This window comes from Lepisma saccharinum, chromosome 4 (assembly GCF_977018435.1).
Source record: "Lepisma saccharinum chromosome 4, izLepSacc3.1, whole genome shotgun sequence".
NCBI classification, from domain to species: domain Eukaryota; kingdom Metazoa; phylum Arthropoda; class Insecta; order Zygentoma; family Lepismatidae; genus Lepisma; species Lepisma saccharinum.
The window spans coordinates 85,965,668-85,984,258 of record NC_139232.1 but is presented as its reverse complement, the minus strand read 5'-3'; the positions used below and the strand labels follow the sequence as shown (position 1 = coordinate 85,984,258).

At 39.9% G+C, this 18,591-nt stretch overlaps 1 protein-coding gene across 14 annotated transcripts in view; it reads right to left on the bottom strand.

Annotated features, from left to right (window-relative positions):
- The window catches only part of LOC145986636 (uncharacterized), a 250,937-nt gene that overhangs the window by 168,046 nt on the left and 64,300 nt on the right, over positions 1–18,591 (bottom strand). For all 14 annotated transcript variants that reach the window (XM_083120899.1, XM_083120894.1, XM_083120895.1 and 11 more), the window contains exon 2: positions 10,154–10,291. In XM_083120899.1, coding sequence (XP_082977025.1) covers positions 10,154–10,291 — 138 coding nt within the window. The remainder of the gene's footprint in view (positions 1–10,153; positions 10,292–18,591) is intronic.

Sequence of the window (18,591 nt, the reverse complement as noted above, 5' to 3'; positions counted from 1 at the left end):
CAAGGCCTATGCCATTAAAGCCGAGGGCAGCGTTACCAAGAAGGCCAAGGGTGTCGGCAGACAGGTGGTTCGGGAGCATCTCGCATTCGAGGACTTTGTCGATTGCCTCAAGACCAGGTCGTCGGTTCTAAGAGAAGAACAGCGCATCCAGAGCGTCGACCATGTGTTGACCACAAACAAAGTTAGAAAAATTGCGCTGGATCCCAACGACGACAAGAGGTGCGTCCTCGAGTGTGGTATTCACACATTGCCGTGGGGCACTATCGCTTAGCAGAAAGCAAAACCTGCAACATATGTCCATCTTCAACAGAAGATTCATAAAACAAAACAAAACAAAAAAAAATACTTTGACTGTCATTACAAAAAACTTTGACTGTATTCTTAAATAACCAGCATGCCTATGAATTTGTTCGGTTTCAAAAAACAGATCATTATGGAAACCATACCAGATCATGAAGTCTTATCTTCCGTGTTACCTAAACTCAACGGTCTGTTGATTATTCACCTCAACAGCATTTGGACGAAACTGAATGACGATGTGGGCAAGATGTTTTATGTTTTTAATAACAATTTACATTTCTACGAATTCCGATCGACGGGAAACTTCAAATCACCGTGAATCCGGAAAACGCAGGCGAAATCAAAATTTCTACCGGCAAGAACATTTTTCGAATCAAGCACGACAAGATGCTTTCTAACATTACGTACGATGTGTCTGCAGGAGATTATTTTTACATAGAACTCCTCGGAGATTACGACAAACTTATTCCTCTCTTCGTAGAATTACAAATCGTCTATCCTATTATAAATAACCGTTAACCAAAAATGCCTAACGACATTTTCGGCAACACCAAGCGTGTAGACCACGCAGAAGAGATTCTCATGTTGGACATTCGAGTTAAGAAGTTGAGGACCGATTTGATCGCTTTGCAGGAAACCTTAAACAAAAGTTTAGAGTCGGAAATCGCTACGCTCCAAACGCAATGTCTCGACCCCATTCTGAAAATCGATTCCGAACTGAAGACGCTGATAAAAAATTATGTCGACGTACCTTCTTACGACAACGTTCAAAATATACAGTTGAGCGTCGATTCGCTTCAAAATGATTTGGCCAAATTACAGCAATTTCAATCGAAAAATGAAGATTTGGAAAAATTGAAACTCGAAATCGAAGAACGAACTTCCGCAATAGAAAAGAATTTCTCTGAACTTCAAACCGTTGGAAACAACGACATGCAAGCGTTCTGCGTCTATATCGTTCACAACGGTTTGAAGTTCAGAGAAATTCTTTTCTATTGCGGAAGTTCGTTCTTCGATTTCGAGTTTCAATTTTTCCAAATCTTCATTTTTCGATTGAAATTGCTGTAATTTGGCCAAATCATTTTGAAGCGAATCGACGCTCAACTGTATATTTTGAACGTTGTCGTAAGAAGGTACGTCGACATAATTTTTTATCAGCGTCTTCAGTTCGGAATCGATTTTCAGAATGGGGTCGAGACATTGCGTTTGGAGCGTAGCGATTTCCGACTCTAAACTTTTGTTTAAGGTTTCCTGCAAAGCGATCAAATCGGTCCTCAACTTCTTAACTCGAATGTCCAACATGAGAATCTCTTCTGCGTGGTCTACACGCTTGGTGTTGCCGAAAATGTCGTTAGGCATTTTTGGTTAACGGTTATTTATAATAGGATAGACGATTTGTAATTCTACGAAGAGAGGAATAAGTTTGTCGTAATCTCCGAGGAGTTCTATGTAAAAATAATCTCCTGCAGACACATCGTACGTAATGTTAGAAAGCATCTTGTCGTGCTTGATTCGAAAAATGTTCTTGCCGGTAGAAATTTTGATTTCGCCTGCGTTTTCCGGATTCACGGTGATTTGAAGTTTCCCGTCGATCGGAATTTCGTAGAAATGTAAATTGTTATTAAAAACATAAAACATCTTGCCCACATCGTCATTCAGTTTCGTCCAAATGCTGTTGAGGTGAATAATCAACAGACCGTTGAGTTTAGGTAACACGGAAGATAAGACTTCATGATCTGGTATGGTTTCCATAATGATCTGTTTTTTGAAACCGAACAAATTCATAGGCATGCTGGTTATTTAAGAATACAGTCAAAGTTTTTTGTAATGACAGTCAAAGTATTTTTTTTTGTTTTGTTTTGTTTTTATGAATCTTCTGTTGAAGATGGACATATGTTGCAGGTTTTGCTTTCTGCTAAGCGATAGTGCCCCCACGGCAATGTGTGAATACCACACTCGAGGACGCACCTCTTGTCGTCGTTGGGATCCAGCGCAATTTTTCTAACTTTGTTTGTGGTCAACACATGGTCGACGCTCTGGATGCGCTGTTCTTCTCTTAGAACCGACGACCTGGTCTTGAGGCAATCGACAAAGTCCTCGAATGCGAGATGCTCCCGAACCACCTGTCTGCCGACACCCTTGGCCTTCTTGGTAACGCTGCCCTCGGCTTTAATGGCATAGGCCTTGGCGCGAAGACCTGCAAACTCGAGAATCACATCACCGTCCTTCTCGTCTTTGAGTTTGCCAGGCACTTTTTTGTTTCGGGGCAGGATGCCGTACTGGTTCGGCTGGGGATAGCCCGAGGTGTCGAAGAGGTTAACCAAAGCTGGTACCGTGACTATATCCCTGTATGCATCGGCTGAGTGGACGTGGTACACCAAGCTGTCCGTGTCCGTGTAGAGAAGCGAGATGTTGTGGCTATAATGTGGACGTAATATGTCGTAGTACGTCTCGAACATGTGCAGCTTGCTCAGGTCTAATACTGAGGCACCAACATAAATTGGCTTGTCGAGCCTCACCTCACTCTTCCTCATATGCACCAGAGCAAGCTGCTCATTATAAATGGTCCTCGATTTGAATAACGGGTTTGCCACGAGCCTGCGACATTGTGCTTTCCTCGTTACCAATTTTATGTCCATGCGATTCCGTACATTCTCCATAGTTTTGCCAAACACCGCATTGTTCATAAGCTTGAAGAAATCCTTATCGAGCTCGGACGTGGCTGCGGTGCGGTGTTTGGTGTTGACTTCAATATATGGACGCAACCACAGAGAATGCTCGAACTTGAGGATGCGGTGAACTGCGCGGACTGCGACCCCTCGCTGCATCAACCACCGGAGATTCTGGTAGTGTAGGACGTAATTCTTCTTGGGCTCGAAATCCATGACGAGCTTCTTCTGGTTGGAATCGGGTGGACACTTGAACTCGGGTGCAGGGGGGAGATCGCTGAACAAATCCTGCAGCTTCTCGGAGAACTCAAGGTCCACCTCGGCGAAGAACCCATGTTCCGAATCGTCGAAGCTTTCGACGTCGAAGTTGGAAGGGTCAGCCCACTCGAAGCCTCTAAAGGGGAGTGACTGCATCATGGAGTGCCCGTAGAGGTTATTGACGTCCGTGTACATAATATAGCTGGACGGCTGTGAGGGCTCGTAACCGGTGGCCATGTGGTGATTGTTGGCGCGCGAGTGTCGCTGCGACACCTGGACCATTCCACCCCGCACGGCACGTTCCACAAACAGCATCATGTCCACGTCCGAAAGAAGCTCCAGCTCGATCTTCGTCACCAGAAACATGGCTGACCACGCCAGTCCGGGGAGACTATAGAAGTAGGCAGGGTCCAGCTGGTAGATCTTCATGGCGGTCGCACGGAACGTCTGGAACACGTCGGCGAGGAGCGTCACATCAAGTCTGAGGTAGGCGTCGTGGTAGTCCCCGAGAGTTCGACAGCTCAGCTCGCGCCACATGGACTGGGCATGGTGATAGTCATCCTCGGTGATGTTCGAGCCTCGCAGCTGACTGTAGAACTTCGCCTGGGGGGGTAGCGACGTCTCTGCGAACTTGGAAGGGTCTGTAATATATTCGTAGGGATAGACCCCCTTACGCTTGAAGAGGCCGGCGTCCAAGTTCGGAAAATTTCCGGAGGTGATGAGCATTTGCTCGTCGCTAAGCTTCCCTGCGAGAGCATCGAGGCTGGCCGGGAGGAACCTCAGGGAGTCGAGGAAGCGAAGTTCGACGGTAGAGTGTGATCCTGGGATCGACACTCGTTTGCTCACACTGATGTAACGCTCCTCGTTCTGGGCAAGAACGTTGATTCCCTTGTTGTCGTATCCAAGATGCCTGATCAGGTGGTGGAAGTCGTACCCCGAGCCATTGTGGAAGAAGATCGGGATAAATCGAGGGTCCCGGGCCATGAGGTTGCATCCGTTGCACCATGGACCAACATATCTACCGGTAAAGTGATCGTGGTGTTGGACTTTACGGTTGTTGGCGGTGTACTCCTTGACGCAGACAGGGCAAGTGATGGCCTCGTCGTGTCTACGCTGATCGTCAGGGGACAGTGGGAGCATAGACTTGGGGGCCAACAGTACCTTCCCTATCTCGATGGCCTCGACAACCATCCTCTCGAGGAAGTGTTTGGCTGCGTCGGGACCACGGTACACGTAGGGCTCGGAGGCGATGTGCTGGTCTCGTCGCACCACAACGTATGCGAAACTGGATGCCTCGTGGAGTTGGTAAGGGGTGGTGGAAGAAACTTCGGGATCTGGATCGCAAGTGGACAGGGGTTTGAGGAAGGCCTCGAAATCCGCGATGATGATAGCGGGATGCTCCACCATAGCACCGTGCATGTGGAAACGCTCCACGGTGCCAGGTTTGGGTAAGACTGCCACACCCGGCTCGTTGGCATTGCAGTAGATCTTGTGGCTGGCAAGCTTCTCGACAGCGATGTTGGGACCTTTGATGTGCTGATAATCCTGCTGTTTTTGATTGTCAAAAGTTGACAAGCACCTGCGACAAACTTCTATGCTACCATCATGCTTGCTTTTTTGGCTCGACACCAACCGGGAGAGCGAACGGATGAGGGTGTAGTGGTGATGGGTCTCGTCCTTGATAAGTAGGAGATGGATTTCTCGAGCATCATTGTTGTTTACGTCACTCACCCGGATGGGGTACACCGCATTTTCGTCAGTGAGACCGTAAACGTTGATGGCCAGCCGCGCACGAGCCTCAAACTTTCGAATGTCCGTGACCTCTACCGGGTAGTCGATCCCAGCCATCGCAACTTCCAGCTCTGCCTCATAGGGTAGGTAGTGGTTAACTCGGTGTGGTTGGTTTTTCCAGTGGACAGGGTGTAATGCTGCAAGCACCGACCAGAGAAAGCACTTGGCGTCACTGTTCTGAATGTTCAGGACGGCCCTTTTTGCCGCAATGGTAGGTGGTAAGGGGACGTAGCTGGAGGCGGAGAGAGGTATGAACTTACAAAGTTTGACGCACAGTTCGTGAGGCTCGCCACACAGCGAACCCCCCGAGCCTTTAGCTAGATGTTCCTCCTGTTTTGCCACCAGCTCATCGGTAAACTGGTTGTAGATGACCTCGAGGTTGTCGACATCCGCCAGATGCAGCGTCTTCGCCTTGGTGTTGTGGCAGAAGCTGTAAATTTCATCGGACGGCTTCTTGTACTGGCAACGTAGCGATGCGTAGAATTTGGTGGAGTGCATTGCAAGCACATCGCCGAGGATGGAAATAATTTCGGCTTGCACGTTCTCCAAAAAGCTACGCACGTCGCATGAGCCCTCCGAAGTGATGACAAAATCCTCTAACAACCGCTCGAAAGCAGTCTGGTTTGTTTTTGTCACAGGCTTGACGCGTTTGGCGGGTGGTGGCGAGTCGGCTTCCGCTTTCCTCTTGGTCGAGCTGGTTGACGGTTGGGGAACAGGTGCTTCAACGACAACTTTGCATGATGTTATATGCCTCTTCAAATTATTAATGGTAATAGGTATACCGCACCTGGGACATGATTTTTTAGCGGTTACATGCTTACCAGGTGTGCAGGTACGACAATGTCTTGCAAAATTTTGGCTTGGTATGGTTATCTTGCACACAGGGCAACTTTTCTCAGATTGCATCTTGTTGAAAATATTTGTGGGTATGTTATTATATATATATAGTGGAGTGCCACAAAATAAATACTGTGCAATAATTCACAATAGTGTTGGGTTTGATGGGAGTGTGTTATTTATGCTACTTCTTGCTTCTTAATGAATCCTGTAAATAATTGGAAAAAAATAATTAAGCTTGTGTATAGAAAACACGAAAATATTATGTGTGCATAATTCTACCAAACAATCTTTTTTTTCTAACCCTCAGCCCTCTTGGCGTATGAAGTATAAATCATAATTTCAGAAAACATAGTTATTTTCCGCTCGCCATTTTAAAAATCAAACCATAAGCATTATTTATGTTTATAGTATTCGTCGAGCGATAGCAGATAGAGCAAGAATTGTTTTCCTACAACCCATAGTTGATGAATTACAAAACATCTTAGAAATTGCATGAAAAAAAAGCATGCAACTTTATTTGTAACACACACGTACATTCTCCATCTTCATCAAGAAAATATTATAATAAACATAATTATTTTTATCTATATCTCACAATAAAACTCTATATCCAAAAATATCACAACATCAAATAACACTAGAGTCGTTAGTACACGTTGCATGCATTACGGAGGTCCTCTGTAGAGTTTCATGGAAGTTTGGGGAAAAAAAAAACACGTGAAACTCTACAGAGGTGCGGTAATCTATAACCGCAGCCATTAGAAAACTTTTACATTTTTGGTTGGGCACCACGCACCCTGGCGAGGTTACAGGGACTAGGCATCCTAAAAAACAACAATTATTATTATTTTGTTTGTTTGTTTGTGTTACAATACATATGTGCGCGCGCGCGCGCGTGCGTGCGTGTGTGTGTGTGTGTGTGTGAGAGAGAGAGAGGTTTACAAAGGTTACGATATACAAACATTGGCCCCCCGGGAGTTGGAAAATTACGATATGGCGCATTCGTTCATTACTGTTCCCAGCTATAAGTTTTTCTCTCTCTCTAGCCCTTGCCAACTAAAAAAAGTGTAGGTAGGAGTTGGCAGCACTGCGAGAAAATAGAAATCATGCCTTACAAGAAAAAACCATTAAGGCGATTTTTATTTGATGACGTTGAACCCGTGTAGTGTTCCCATCCATCCATCTCTCTCTTTTACGGCAGTGCCGGCTCTCTTTGTTTAGTATATGTAGGTTGGCAAAAATTGCTTTATGCACTGTAAAGCAAACCTCAAGCAAAATTGCCAGCCCCTTGCTTGAGGTTAGGTTAGACAAGAAAAACTGTAGGTAAACTGTCGGCTGTTTAACTCTTCCCTCTCTCTTCCCTCTCTCTTTTTTTTTTTTTGTAAAAAACTATGGCAAAAATACCAGTAGGTTGGCAACCTTGCTTTATGCACTGTAAAACAAGCCTCAAGCAAAATTGCCAGCTCCTTGCTTTAGGTTAGGTTAGACCAAAACAAAAACCTTGGTGATTTTTTTTTTCGAGTAGGTGTTGGCAACACTGCGAGCCCCACTTCCGGTTGCAGAACTCTCAAGCAATATTGCCAGCTCCTTGCTTTAGGTTAGGTTAGACCAAAAAAAAACCTTAGTAATTTTTTCGAGTAAGAAGTTGGCAACACTGCGAGCCCCCTGAGCCCCACTTCCGGTTTGTGAACTCTCAAGCAAGATTGCCAGCTCCTTGCTTTAGGTTAGGTTAGACCAAGAAAAACCTTGGTGATTTTTTTCGGGTGAGGAGCTGGCAACACTGCTCCTCACTTCAGCTCCTCACAAGAGGTTGGTGAACTGTCTAAACTGGACTACTGTTGCATGAAACAGCATGTTTTTCTCTTTTCACACAAATTATATACTCTGTTTATACATTTTGAACATACATTTTTATTGACATTTGTTGGTGAAACCTTCATTAACATTAATTTCCAGGTACATATGAAAATTATATTTGCTAGTAGATATGACATTTTTTCCTCGGAAATTCCATGTGTACGAATAACAATGTTACATACTGTAACTAGCCTCAAAACAGGCGCCGCATCATAGAAACAATTGTAAAAAAACAAATTCAATTTTACTCTTCGACGATAGCAGTTGATAAACTTTCTATTATGAAATTATAGGTTATAGCATGGTGTGTGTGTATATTTTATACCTCAAGATTTTACTGTTGTCCTACATTTACATCAGAAATCCGTACAGAAGGAAATGGGTGTGTGTGGGGGGGGGGGGCATGGAGCTAGGTTTCTACACAAATACCAAACCTATTTTACGTGGCAGTACTTTACTCTCTCGTACGTTGTTTACGCCTAAAGAGCATAACCTAAAGTTGATGTTTTTATGGTGAAATTATTTGAGGCTGGATTTTCAATGTTTTTTTTATATATATAGCGTTCCGAAGTGTGTAGCTAAGTGGCGTCGTCGTGAACATAAAGTCATAACATGTTACTAGCGTCGTTTGGTAATCAAGATAAATGCAACTTATGAACCGTATGGTTCACATCATCATTTAGACGGCATATATATGTAATCTTAATTTAACGTAAATATTAAGGAAATACACCACAATAGAAGTTTGTTTGGAATAACCAAGAAATGATGTGTGGCAACCAAGTACTTGCTTAATTAGGCAATACGTAACTTATTGTTAACCAGAACCAAATTATTTTAGTGATTGTTCACATTTGTTTAGAATTACCAAAGCATTTTGTGAAAATCATGCTGAATTTAAGATAAGAGGCAACTGTTATTGGTATTATTATGTAGGTATTAAATAAATACAATTCACGTGTTCTTTAACACTAAAGGTATAATAAGGCTAATATATATATATATATATATATATATATATATATATATGTGTGTGTGTGTGTGTGTGTGGTCGTGATTTTCATCGAGGGCGGTGGAAATTTAGAAAGGGAAGGGGGAGACGTAAAAAATCCACCTCGAGCGGTGGTTTTATATTCACAAAATTATCCAAAGTGGAAAAGTGTACATGCATTCTTTGTGAGTGTTGCGTCATCATTTTAATCACATCGTCACTCAAGATCATCTTCGGAATTAGCCATTGAGCTGTAGGTCCACTCCTCCTTGTGCTAGTAAAACTTATAATAGTGATTACGTAAATCTTCCTCTTTTGGAGGAACCCAGTTTCCAATGGAAATTATCCCATTTTAAGCATAGAACATTTTCCTTTTCAACGGTTGTTTTCAAACATGAGTTTCTCCAATAGGGTAGCTTCAGCTTACTGAAAATCTAATGCAAAGTGAAATGTGAACAAATATGTACACACACACACACATACACACAAGCATAATAATTAGCCCTCATACCTAATTGCCTAGCACCTGATTGCAATTTACATACAATAAAACCAAGGGTGTCTGTATACAGTTTGGAAAACCTGGACATACTGGAAAAGTCATAGACATGTCAGGAAAATTTACTGTGTTTCTGGAAAACTCAACATTTTTGTAGTAGTACACTTAGAGTAAATTTTTTAACAACAATAAGGAGAAGCAAGACATTTTTAGTTTGTTGTGGACAAATTATAGCTAATTCAATTTGATATACTGAGTATTAAAGATAATTACAGTAGAAATTGTATATTAAATACTCTAGGAATAGTCTTGTTTTAAACTATTTCATGTGGAAATCTACTACAGTTATTGGAATTTAATATTCTCTTGTTTCAGTTTTTGGTTTGTGCTTGATATATATTATAATTATATCAGATTATATTACTAAACATTACGATAATTGTGTCTTATTTATACTATAATTGTTATGATTTTGCACATAAAAATATTTGTTAACGATACGTCAATACTGTCATTATCCCTTTTTACATGTAAATATTCTATAAACTTGTTTAAGTGAGATTCGAATGTGGTGCTAGCTAAAATATAATAATGACCTTCTTACACACATATTTAAATATATGAATTCCTCTAATGGATTTAGTCTGGAAAAGTTTGACTATTGGTGTGGAAATCCTGAAAAAAATCAGGACTTTTGTTTTTACGAAATTGTAGACACCATGAAAACCAGAACAGATCAATCAACCTTAGTCTTGACATCGTTCACACTATCCCGTCCACACACGTTTTGCACACCTGAATTTAGTGATGGATTTCATCATCCTTTCCAAACCAATTTTAATTGCGCACTGATTGTAGTAATTATCCGTATTGTTCACAATAAGAACGGCAATTTCGTCTTGACTACCATGTGCATTATACTGAACTAAAAGATGAAAATATACTTACGTTCAGTGTACTAAAATTCAGAGCTGTTAGTGATCCTAGCCATGGAATATTACTTGATTTGATGATCGGCGCCACTGATTCTATGAACGGTGCTATGGACTCAAATTCGTTCAATTTTTCAGTCGAAGTTTTGCCCACCTGAAAATAATAGTTATATTCAATTAATCTGCCTCAAATTAACAAACTTGACATTAATAGGGTGAACCCAGTGTAGTAATTTATTTCTCATTCTATTTGTATCATTTTGTTGTTATTTAGCGTTGCTTTTCTGCTACTTTGTTTAATCGCGACGATGAGGATGATTGTTGATCAGACGAAATTGATAGAGGCACTTGCAATTAACACCCATTTCCAGACCGGTTCGTTCTATCTATTTCCTTTATTTTACGTCAAATTTCTATCTCTTTGGTTATCACGACGATGAGGATGAATTGTGAACAGATTAACTTAATGACGGGCAATCACAATGACACAAACATTTCTTGACCAGGGTTCGAATCTGAGACCTGCGCCTCATGCTGAGCACTCCATGACAAGGGTTGCAATAATTTCTTTCAAAATAAAGAATAACACCATTAACATTAAGCCTTGTTTCCATGATATAAAAACTAAATATGCTTATCAAGGCAGAAAATTATTTCATTACAAAACATAAACTAAACGTTTAGTTTATGTTTTATAATAAAATAAATTTCTGTCTTGGTCAGCATATTTAGTTTTTAAAATAATGAACTGTGATAGAAATTTTACAATGGAGGCCAAATTCAAGTTGGGTTACATACGATGGGAAAATTTAAGAAACTATTTTTTCCCTTTATTTATTCCATGTATGTTTTCAGACGTTTACACATCTTTCGAGTTTCAAGATTTTAAATGGCCTGTCCGATTGCACAGTGTAATCGTCGTAGCCTTGTAATCAACGTGTCCCGGGTTCGATTCCTGCTGGAGGCACATAGTGGTTCGGATCCCACTTTAAAACTGTAGATCCAGTCCCGATTAGCCTTACTGTGCTTAAAGTGGGCTTAAAACTCTAAATCATTCAACTCAAGATTTTAAATCCACTTTATGCACAGATAGGATAATCGGGACTGGACCTACAGTTTAAAATACGATCCAAACCGTTATGTGCTTCCACAGGTCGTCAAACTCTGGAAGTCTAGATTACAAGGTGACGACGTTACCACTGCGTTTATATTCACAAAATTATCCAAAGTGGAAAAGTGTGCATGTATTCTTTATGAGTGTCGCTTCATTATTTTAATCACATCAGAACTCAAGATCATCTTCGCAATTAGTAAAAAAGTGTCAGATAAGTGAAATAAAAAGTCAGTCAATCAATTTATTTGTGGTGCAGAGAATGTACTGGATCTCCAAAATTTCAGGTTTATTAAAATTTCCAAGTTAATGGTACTTTTGATAACTTCTAGTGAGATTAAATTTTTGCTTGGACTATAGAATACACAGCCGTAAATAAATTTTGGTAATACCCCGTTGTTTTTTTATGAGATATGAGCTCTAATTACTATGTTAAAACTTCGTTTTAAAAGAAGACAGAATGGTTATCGGGGGTTATTTTAAGGTTGGGGTTGCATTTACCGTTTTCATTTATTTTTTCTTCTTCAAAATTTCTTGGATCTTTAGCTCCTCCAGTCCCTCTCTGTATACTCCAATGCAAATACGTATGGTCAACAAAATACAATTCACACAGAGTATTATCCTGGCTACAGTAAAAGGCGCTAGATTCTGCTTATTCCGAAATATACAGTCCACAGTGTACTATGTGGAAGGAAAGTTTATATTAAGGTCACCCCTTGCACTCCCCTGTCTGGCACTTTTGTAAAACGTAAATTCGCTCAATATTACTTTCGTATCTTTTTGAGCTGTTAATGATTGCCTTGAGAAGCATTAGCGTGAGATCTGTTATGGAGCCTTTGGCATCAATGCCAGTCTGGATAAATGAAGCTTGGGTTTGCATGGAAAATATCCAGCAATGCCACCCCTACTTCCTTCATGTTTCGGCAGCAGGGTTGGCATGTTTAAAACAAAAGTGTTTAAAACACTTTATTTTAAACTTTTAAAACACACGGCTTTGTTATTATTACAAATATTTTAAACGTTTAAAACAATGTGTTTTAAACATGTTTTTTTACAAGTGTTTAAAACACATTTTGGTGGTTGATATTTTATAGTCTGAGATATTTTTTTTATTTGGCAACCCTGTTTTTTCATTGAATCTGTGTCAATTAATCCTTGCTTTACGGTTCTTACTTATCGCACAACATTTGAGCAACCTTATGTTCTGACGTCAAGAGAAAAAGCTTTTTAATTTTAGGAAATGCCTACGTTGTTAGGTTAGGCAGGCTAGCTATGTATGCACAAAGTAGCAAAGTTGTTGTGCGACAAGAAAGACCCATGCTTTACTGTAGAAATCGAAACTTCTCAGTTCCTTGTTTTCTACCGTCCTGTAAGTTTGAGACTGGTGGAAGCTGGAAACTAATATCTGAATACACAATGCGTGATTTTGATCATGACGCGATTTTTTTTTTTTGCGATACGATTCATTGGTTTGTATAACTGAAAAAAACAATTTGTTTTGTTCTTTTTTTTTAAAAAAAAAAACAAATTTTGCCAACATTGTCCGGCAGGCAAAGTTCGCTCAAAGCAACGCAGAAAGTCAACCCTTCAAGAAAGGCACCAACAACTGTCTAGTCTATCAAGACTTTTGATGGAACGAAAATACTTACGTAACGCACTCGTAACTTCAAACGCTGAATTTATATGCTCGAAATCTGTACGGTATATTTCTTTGTCACTGCTGTTGCGAGTATTTGTTTTCGAGTTATGGGTGTGCGGGACAGAATTTTTTGGGTCGGGACGGGATCGGGACGGAAATTTTTTTAATCCCGACAAAGTCGGAAAAATTTTCGGGACAGGAAATGATCTAAATTTCCCGAAACTCTGAAAATCTCGAATTCTACACGTCTTTTTCACTTTAAGTGATTGTTTTTGCATATCTGGAATAAAACCTAACAATTTCCGATGAGTTCCAGAAACCTACAATGCAGAAAACGTCGAAAATCAACGACTTTTTAAAATGGCCATTCGGTATTTACGGACTGCTCTGGATCCCGAAAAGTTGGGAAGTCATTTCCCGAATTCTGGATTTTTTATTACCTATCCCGACTTTTCGGGATCCCGCACAACCCTAGTTCGAGTGTTCAAATTTTTATTATATTTGCTGTTTGAATGCTGGTATTTTCACTTAATGGGTTAATATTATATTAATTTAGACAAAGAGGACCCATGCCCTGGCCGGGATTCTAACTCGTGATCCCTGGCCTCGTAGTGCATGGTTTTTGTGAGTGTACCTTCATCAATTTTATCTTATCATCCCTCATCCTTATCGTCGCGGTTAACTAAAAAGTGAGAGAAAAACGACGAAAAATAACATAATTAATTCATTCTTCGTCAACATTCCTGTGCTCCCCGAGAACGTTTGTGCGGAAAGCTAAACAAATGGCACGCAGAAAACATTTTCGCACTTGAAATATTATTTTGTCCCTATTGTGAAACATTTATGGCGCTTGTAGGTATTAATAATGGAAGTGGTTACTAATTACTGAAGTAGGCAATTAGCTATAGGAGCTATATAAATTTCGTACAATAATCGTATTATCGTAAAAACTACGTCTGTACTGGAATTATACGGATCTTATCACACGAACAAAATAAACATTTAGTGCAATATCCTGGTTTTACTAATAATAATCAAACGTTGTAATCAGCAAATCACCCATTTTCTTACTTCCTCACAAACAACCATCATTGAGTGGCCAGGAAAAATTCCATTTTTTAAAAATATCTGCCTCGCTTTTAAACTTAAGTTACACATTTCTATTACAGTTTTTTTCATGATTGTTAATAGTAATATACATATTCCGATATAAGAAGGTATACAGAATTTGGAACTGTTTGATGAGACAGAAACGTGACGAATTCTAATGCTATCATTTCCCGGTTTTCAATTTCCAGTTTTTGAATGGGCTCACTGATATGTTGCCCCTATCGTCGGCCAAGATCTGCTTCCATACTCAATACTTTATCGGCAGACGGCTGAACTACTATTCGTAGCCATCTTAGATAGCTACCGACGTCTGGTGCTTTTGGTTGGGCACTCGTAGTACGAAGGAAAACTGTAGCGCATTCAATTGTTTTGCAGCCATTTCCTAGACTCTCAGAACAGTACGTAATATACTCTGCACTATACCAGTGTTTTCGCAATGTGCAATATAATTTACCTGGAGTAAAAACTGATTCATTAAAAATTCGTTCGACGGATCATTCTTATACACACCTAACCTCTACCAAATCACTACACTGCATGACTTCATCGATAAAGCTCGCTATTCCATACAAGATAAGAGCCGAGAATACTCCACACTTTTTACAAAACTTATGAGACGTTACCACAAATACTAAACATAAAATAGCACAAGTCTAAATAACAGAACAACACCAAACAACTAACAACTTTAGTTGGAACCGTGGAAGTAGGAAAGAATGTGGAGCAAGCCCTGCACGTCGTTTCAGAAGCCGGTCACATGACGGTATCACTTATCGCACATGGTATTGAACACCTTAGTTTACTGACGTCAGCGCGGAATGTCTTCGTTGTTAGGTTAGATTAGGGCTGTTAGGTTTGGTTCTCTTAGCATAAATATAATCCATTTCTTCGGGACTTGATGAAAAATATATTGAAAGAGCTCTAAGCCTAACATAACAACGAGAATGTTTATTGTAACGTCAGTAGACTACGGTGTTCAATACGGTGTCTGATAAGTGAGACCCTTCACATGACAGCACCGGCGAGGTCAGAACAAAACATTCGAAGACGCCGTAACAAACAAAAAAAAGTGTACTTTGAATGAGATTTACGAAGCAATGGCTGCACAAACAGAAGCGACATTAAACTTGAAGGAATAACATTAAGTAAAGATAGTTATAGTTTGCTTTTGTAATATTTAACTGTAAAGTAAAAAAAGTAAACCGAGCGTTCTAGGGAATCAAACCTGTTCGTATGTTTGAGGTCGTGGTGGAACGTCTTTGACATCGAGAAATAGAACGTTTTTTTTCTTTGTAGTTAATACAAGTATTATTTGGGTTAGGATGTTGTAGCAGTATTCCGGTACTTACTTTAATTTCTTCTGCATGTGTGAAACGTTCCTTAACACGAACAAACAAACAAGTACTAACGGCTGCAAGTTACGAGTTCGATTACTCCAAAAGTCACGTTGGTTAAATCAAGATGTACATAATTATCGGTTCTTGCGACCTAGGAAATCACAGGAATTCTGCCCGCACGTTGGCGGATTGGGAAGAAGGGAAGGGGCTATCCTCCACACCTGACATCTAAATTAAAACCATCACCTACCAAAATAACATTATTTATGGTATGCAGAAGTTAAATCATTCTCGAATTAGAACTATAAATTTGTTACTTGTTCTGCAGAATGGTGTGTGCTACTCCGTACATAGAAGGTATTGAACTATTTTTCCAATTTTTCTACTTTTGTTTTGTATCACTTTTCTGTGACTTTTGGATAATCGCGACGATGGCGATGAGCTGAAGTCAATATGTAGAATGATTGTTTCGCATATATTGCTGACATTTTGTTATTATTCGTATATTATAAAACAAACCGCCTTCCTATAAGCCCTAAAAGTGTGAAGCATCAGTACTGTTTTTAAAAAAAAAAATCTTTTGATTATCATGTACACAAATTATGATTGGAGAAATACAAATTACACTCAGTAAGATACAACGTTTGCTTTTCTTGTGCTTGTTGAAATGTTGAAATACCTCGCAAATATTTCTACTAATGATGAGCTTGGTAACTGTTTGGAATGTTTAATGCTTTTTCACAAGTTTTATAGGAGTATTAGAAAGTGCTTTAGAGTACTGGAACGATTGTGGAAGTACGTTCAACTTGGAAAAACTAATTAGCTCAATTAAAAGCTTAACTACAGGGTGATATTTTATACTTTGCACCATTTGTTTTGTGTACAGAAAGTAGAAAATGCAGAATGTAGGTTTGTTATTGGTGTTTTTAGGAAGAAGAGTTTTGGAGAAAGTGGTGAGAACCATATTCGAGAGCCTATCATCCCACAAAACAGGACGCCGCACAAGTTCAGATGAGCTGTGCAGAATAATCGTGCACCCATATGCAACTTTTGCTGAATGTTGTTTTTTGTTCCCTTTTTGCCTGGCATGGTTGTTGATCCTTCCACCTGCTGGTTTCAACAAGATGGCGCGAGACCTCACACGGCAACAATAGTTCTTGATTATCTCGAGGAGATTTTTTATTTTGTTATCCCCAAGTGCACGGGAAGGGGTTTGAGTGGCCACCAATGTCACCGGATATGACCCCCTGTCACTATTACTTTTGGGTTACCTTAAACACAGAGTATTTCAGACTAACCCTAGAACAATTGAAGAACTGAAAAATGCCGTAGAAGCAGAAATATTCAATATTTCTGAGGACACATTAGCAGCAGTGGTGCGCAATTTCGTTGTCAGGTTGCGCCTTGTCCGTGATAGGCAGGGGGCACACATTGAACATATTGTGGTTTAAATCCCAAGTCTGTAGAACATTCCACTGAAGTTTGAAAGGTGAATGACACGTGGTTCGTAAATTATGGGTAATTTCAATGGATCCATGTATAAAAAATCACCCTGTAAGTATTTGTTGTAGGAAGAAATATGATTTTAAATGTAGCTTGGGCAAGCAGGTGTTCTTGTTGATACGCCTGACCCTGAGTCGCTCTTCGAGAAAGTGAAACATTTTACATGGTGTATGAAGATTACATTGTTTGTTGAACGTTTTCAGTTGTTTTTAGCTCACGATAATGTGTTATTGTGAAGTCAAGTACATCCGTTATCTTAGCGCGCTATCTTACCGTGAAGTACAACAGCCCGAAGGCTTCGCGCAAGTGAATCTAGCACCCAACACAATATTCCACAAAGGCAGCTATAATTTTACGTCGCTAAATTAGGAGTGTTAGATTTGGAGCTGATAGCAATCAGGGATCTAAGTAATTGATGGCATGATCTTGATTTTTGCATTAAACAGAATTGTATTATTGACTAAGATTTGACATCTAAAACAAACACTGTCACGTTAATGCAAATATCAAAATTGCAGGATTACTATTATAAATGTGTGTGTTTGTGTGTGTGTGTGATTTTCTTTCACACTGATGATCTTAAAAACCATAAGCGTCGATTTCTTCAGAGATCGGGGGCGGGGGCAAAGCAAAGCATAAATACAGATTTCTTTTGGTTTGTCGGTAAGGGAAGGGGGTTTGAAATGAATAGTTGGGACTTAAGAATAATCACACTTGAGTTAACCTTTGAAAAATTGTAATTACAATTATTTGCTCAAAAAATCACTATATTGTGATTATGTAATCATACAACATAATACTTTATATGTACAAGGTCAACGAAGTTGGTAATAAGGTGTGTTTTATACAGCATATATTGATACACCGGTAGATTGAATTGTATCTTCTGCAAAAATGTTGTATAAAGGAACAAACTGCCGGAGTACTAATTGAGGTAAGTGTATCTTTTGACTTATGATTTGATTTTCATATTCGGTTTGTAATACTTATTTACACAATCCTTTCTGGGAGTTTAATATCTTCAAACATGTTGACACACACACACACATATATATACACACAGAAAGAGAGAGACGGCTCAAGATAAAAGTTTTACCCGGGCAAGGTGATTTATTTCCTCCCCCCTCCACTACTGTCCAGTCTGTCATCCCTGCCTCAACTTTCTACTCTGGTCTACCTACTTTCCACCTTCGGCCAAGAAGATGCATGACCGTGTTATGTAGTTACAGTTTTAACGACGAAAAATAATACCGTTATTTTTTCAATGCCTTATCGTCCAAGAACACGTTTATTGTATGCATAACAGTAGTCTCTTAGATTAATTTGCTATGTGACTTTTGCAATATACTTATTATGCCATGGAGCAGTAACTTCAATTAATTCTTGTCTACACAAAATCGACTGTTTTTTTAAAACAAATAGCCACCTTTATGTAATCAGAAACAAGGATTTGGTACTACACAATCGGAGCGCCTAGAACTGGTCCCTGGGCAGTTGGGTCGACCGCCCCTCCACACACAAACGCGAGTATTGTTTAGAATGTTGGTTATGCATATGTAACACTGCAACTTTCAGCCACAACAATTCAGTATGAAGTAGCACACACATGTTTACAGGTACACATGTAAAAAATACTAATCCTGATTACAGAGGTAGATTCATTTATATTGAGCCGAATTCGAATGTGCCACCTACCTAGGAAATGCAGTGTTTCCACCACCGGTTTTGTTCGATCTGCAGGCCACCACTATTGA